Source organism: Oryzias melastigma, linkage group LG21 (genome assembly GCF_002922805.2).
Source record: "Oryzias melastigma strain HK-1 linkage group LG21, ASM292280v2, whole genome shotgun sequence".
Lineage (NCBI taxonomy): Eukaryota > Metazoa > Chordata > Actinopteri > Beloniformes > Adrianichthyidae > Oryzias > Oryzias melastigma.
Window position 1 is genome coordinate 14,492,692 of NC_050532.1, and position 4,661 is coordinate 14,497,352.

Sequence of the window (4,661 nt, forward strand, 5' to 3'; positions counted from 1 at the left end):
GGCCTACTTTCGCGAGGAGAGGAAGTAATGCATTTCCAATGGGGGACCTCATTGCTCGCTCTGTCCATTGTTTTTACAGTCTATGGGGAAACCCGAGTGTCATCCCATCCTCCCACTGGACAGACATTTTCGGGTCTCTCAGAAATGTCCAATAATTCACCAGCAAGGAAGAAGGTCCTCCACAAGCCTGTCCAGCAGTCTATGTGAACGCATCCCCATCAATGCAGCCAGGTCAGCTGTGGAAGTCCTCAGGAGACGTCCCAGTTTCACGCCCAATGTCCTTCAGCTTTGACCGCACGGTGGTGGACGACAGAATCTGTGAGGAGATGAGGCAACTACCCAGCAGAGGCTCCTCAAACAACCACAGGCCAGGGCCTGAAACTGTTCCTCTGCTGCAAACCAAGACCAAGACGTAAACCAGTCTGTACGCTCACAGTACAGACTGATAGAAAAGCGATAATCCTGTTACATCCAGGTACTGCGCTGAAGCAGGAACAATTGTCTGTCGTAGCCACAATGTCCAGCATAAAGTCAGAGAGTTCAGCCTCAGATGGTTTGGACATGTTCAGAGGAGAGACAGTGAATATATTGGTAGAAGGATGCTGAGTCTAGAGCTGCCAGGAAAGAGGTCTAGAGAAAGACCAAAGAGGAGGTTTATGGATGCAGTGAATGAAGACATGAAGGTGGCTGGTGTTAGAGTGGAGGATGCTGAAGACAGGCTTAGATGGAGGAAACTGATTCGCTATGGCAACCCCTGAAGGGAAAAGCCCAAAGGGAAAGAAGAAGAAGAGCCACCATGTCCAGCCCTCCTCAGCAAAACACAATTGGTGTCAACCCAGGGCAGGCGGGGGCCGTACAGGAGTCGCTGGGCTGTCCTCAGTCTAAAGGTGCCACATGTGAGGCAATGTCAATCAGACCTTGACCTCCTTCCCCCATCGGCAGGTGATTTCATATTTCAGCAAATGGTGGCCAGACCAGAAGAAATCCACAACTGTTTTCTGGATAGAGATGATTAACCCAGCAGGAGAGGGGAGTTCCATCAGCCTATGCCAAAGTGTCAAGGCAACCAAATTATTGACATTGAGAGTGCGCCCCCGGAAGGAAAACTGAGGTAGCAGATGCTTCCATTTGGATAGTCTGGCACACACTCTCTCCGTAAGACCCTACCAATTCTTTTCACGAAAATTATCCGTGCCAAAGTAAATACTCAAAACTTTTAACCATTCTGTTTCCCAACCCAGATTTCCTGGTTAGAGTGGTGGCGGTCCACCCACCAACCAAGAGTGGTGCATTTATCCCAGTTAACCTTGGCCGACAAAGCTTTTTGGAACAAGTCTAAGCAGTCACAGAGTAGGCCAACATCTCTCTGTGAACCAACAAAAACTGTGATATCATCAGCATAAGCCAACGCTACAATGGCTCGCCCGTGAGCAGGACCAGGAAGCGTAAACCCAACAACTTGGAACGAAGTCTGTGCAGGAACGGTTCAATGGTCAACATGTATAGGAGACCGGAAAGGGGACACCCCTGTCTGATACCCCTCTGAACTTCAACAGGAGAACAAAGCCCTCCACCTATCTTAACCAAACAAAATGCATCTCTGTACAGAAGTCTAAGCAACGCGAGAAAAAAAAATCCCCAAACCCAAAAGCTCTTCAAGTAGTAAATAAATAAATAAATATGGTCCACTTTATCAAAAGTGGTAAGACGCCACTGCTAACACAGTCCTGGAACACAGCCTGAAGATCTGGGGCCAGGAACCTTCAGAAATGCTTTTAGAAGTCCACCTGTAATCCATCCAGTCCTGGACATTTCCCTAGCACCATCTGCCCCACTGCCACCGTCAGCTCCTCCAGGGAGTCCAGGAAGAAAATGTTGAGGAAATGGACAATCTACACATCAAGCATCATCATAAGGACTTGCATCGAGTATGTTACAAAAACCTGTATAGCCGAGGCAATCCAATGTGTTTTCAGGTGTGAAATTATTGTGTAAATAAATATCATTTTGTTAAAGACGAATTAGAACATTATATTTTTTATATCCTGTTTGGAATGCGAAGGGGGAGCCCTTCGCATTCCAAAGTACCTGCTGGTTCCAAGAGGCCAAAATCCCATAGGCTTCTATAGTGAAATAAACAGCTGTTAGTCATTCTATTAATCAGAACCTAACTTGTACTGATATCTCTTTTTTTTAACATGTTTTATATAATCTTTTTTTCATGATATTTTTGCTGTAGTGTAAGTTATTCAAGTTGTAAACTGACCAATCAGATGCCTCAATAAAAGTAGATGGTGTCACGTTGAATGCTCAAAGTCTTTGATTCAAATAAACTCTGGTGTCCACTTTCAGTGAGCGGTAGGGGTGTGGTGTTCTATCAGAGTAAGTCCTGACTGAAAAGAGTGCTTGCTATAGAAATATAGTCTCAGACCGACTCGGACCAATCGCTGCTTAAAACATGGCGACTGGCATATCACGATAAAATGGAGACTGAAATTACTCAAAGTTGTTAGAACCGGAAGCAGGTAATTCTCTAAGGCTGATGTCACACTTGCGCTTTCCGGTTCTCTTACACAATCAACGGGTGTGATGCGTTATCTTGATGCAGCAGAAAATTGGCATATATTCCAAACACCATGAGTAACACAAAGCATCCTTTCAGGGGTAAAGTTCACCTCTTAATGCTTGTTTTTGTCCAGATGATGAAGCAAGTTTGTTTCAGAAACAAAGTCCAAAATCTAAATTCTTCAATTCTTCCTTGTGTAAAAGTGCCTCTCCGATTGGACCCAGCTGTTGGACATCACCTCATTACCGTTCTTCAACTTAAGGAAGGCCTGCTCCAGCATTCATCGCCAGTTCGTTACCTTACCCGGTGCAGTAGCCTGGCCTCTGAGCCTTTTGCCTAAGTTTTTTGACCAAGTGTTCTCGCCATCGCTTACCTCATCATCTCTGCCCTCCCCAGGTCCATCCTTCGTACCCCAACCTGGGTCCGCCGCCTCTGATCTTCTCTGCTCGCCATACTCCACCCGCCTGTCTCACTGCTTGGATCATCGCCCGCAGTTCCGGATCTATTCTTCAGCTCAGCTATTTCCACGGACAATAAACTGTCTAATCTTCATATGTCTCCCGTATTCCTTCTGGGTTCCAGCATCTGGGTCTGCTTCGCTCCGCGAACATGACAGAACGAACTGTCCATCCTCAAGACCCTGCTGACCCAGAAGGGCTACGTTTCACCGTCTCCCAGCAAGGCGTCCTCCTGGGCCGACAGGCTGATTCCCTACAGCAATTAGCATCTGCACAACAAGACATGTTTCGCCGAGTTGACGGTGTTTCCCAAACCGTTATGGACCTAACGAACCGCATAGCTAACCTGACTCTCGCCCCCGCCCCCTCACTTCCGCATGCCGATGCTTCGGCAGCAGCCACCGTACCTGTCAGTCCCCGATCCCCTTTCCCTAACCACGCCCTAATCGCGCGCATGTGTATTACGTCACTTCCTCTTTGCCGCCAACATTTGCGACGGTGGAGAGTTTTGGATTTGATTTGCGTCAGCTGGATTTGATTTCCGACAGGTGGGTGATCGGGTATCCGAAACAGAGATCCGACAAACAGCTGATCGCCACAGTTGCTACTATTCCATAAACGGATCACTCCTTCAACAGAGTTACTCCACCACGTTCAAAGGATGACTGCAGTCACAAACATAAAGGTAAATACAACTTAGCTTCAATCCTTGATATTTGTGCTTCGTTGCTAATTTAAACAGTTCATACATTTCATAAATACAACGTTATCATATTTGTTTACATAAAACGGATTAAAATTGTTTTTTAACATTTAATGATTGAAATAGTTGTGAATCAAGAACAAATGAAAACATGTTTGTAAAAATTTTGTAGTTGTGTAAAATCTACAAGTTCTACAGATCTGTACTGTCACAGTAAATGTTGTTGATGGTTTCATATTTGCTGAGGCAGGAGAAATAACATTACCTTTAGTTTGTAATTACATATTAATCTAAATTTTAAATTATTTTCTCTATGGTATATATGATAAACACATGAAATTCTCTGTTTTTAGATAGAATATGTCCTGGACAAAGACCGTCCTCCAGGAGAGCTCATAGTGAAGGAGGATGATATCTGCTCAGCCTGTGAAGACTTTAGGATCCTGAATATGACACAATGGATGGAATCCTCCGTAAGTATTCTTAGTCCAAAATACTGTAAAGAAAATATCATGTGACACAAGATTTGAAGAGTATTTCTTTTTATTTCAGATTGGAATGTTTGTCTAATAGCTGTGAGGAAAGCTGCACAGACATGTCATTAGTCATTCTGGTGCATCGTTTCTCTGGTTATAGACATGATGGTGTTAATGTTTGTGTGTTTCTGTTTCCTTTAGGAGAAAATGTCTACATTGATGACCTTTACTGCCTTTATTACCACCTGGAAGGATCTCTAAGATGACTTACTGCACTCCTGCTGGTACTATTTTGATCGTTTTGTTCTCCTGTATGTGTGTGTCTGTGTGCGTGTGTGTGTCTGTGTGCATGTGTGTGAATGTGTGCATGTGTGTGTCTGTGTGCATGTTTACTCTACTTTGTACAGTGTCCTTGAGTGTTTTGAAAGGCGCTTTTAAATAAAATGCATTATTATTAT

General features: G+C 44.5%; 1 protein-coding gene and 1 long non-coding RNA gene across 2 annotated transcripts in view; one reads left to right on the forward strand and one right to left on the reverse strand.

Annotated features, from left to right (window-relative positions):
• LOC112137985 (collagen alpha-1(X) chain) overlaps nucleotides 1-3,307 on the reverse strand; it is a 102,194-nt gene extending 98,887 nt beyond the window's left edge. The window contains exon 1 of the mRNA XM_024260531.2: nucleotides 2,940-3,307. Coding sequence (XP_024116299.1) covers nucleotides 2,940-3,019 — 80 coding nt within the window. The 5' untranslated portion in view covers nucleotides 3,020-3,307. The remainder of the gene's footprint in view (nucleotides 1-2,939) is intronic.
• Nucleotides 3,308-3,434: 127 nt separating this feature from the next.
• Nucleotides 3,435-4,506, forward strand: LOC112138004. The gene is made up of 3 exons (XR_002917681.2): nucleotides 3,435-3,709; nucleotides 4,081-4,200; nucleotides 4,405-4,506. It is a non-coding gene; the product is annotated as an uncharacterized LOC112138004 (long non-coding RNA).
• Nucleotides 4,507-4,661: the final 155 nt, after the last annotated feature.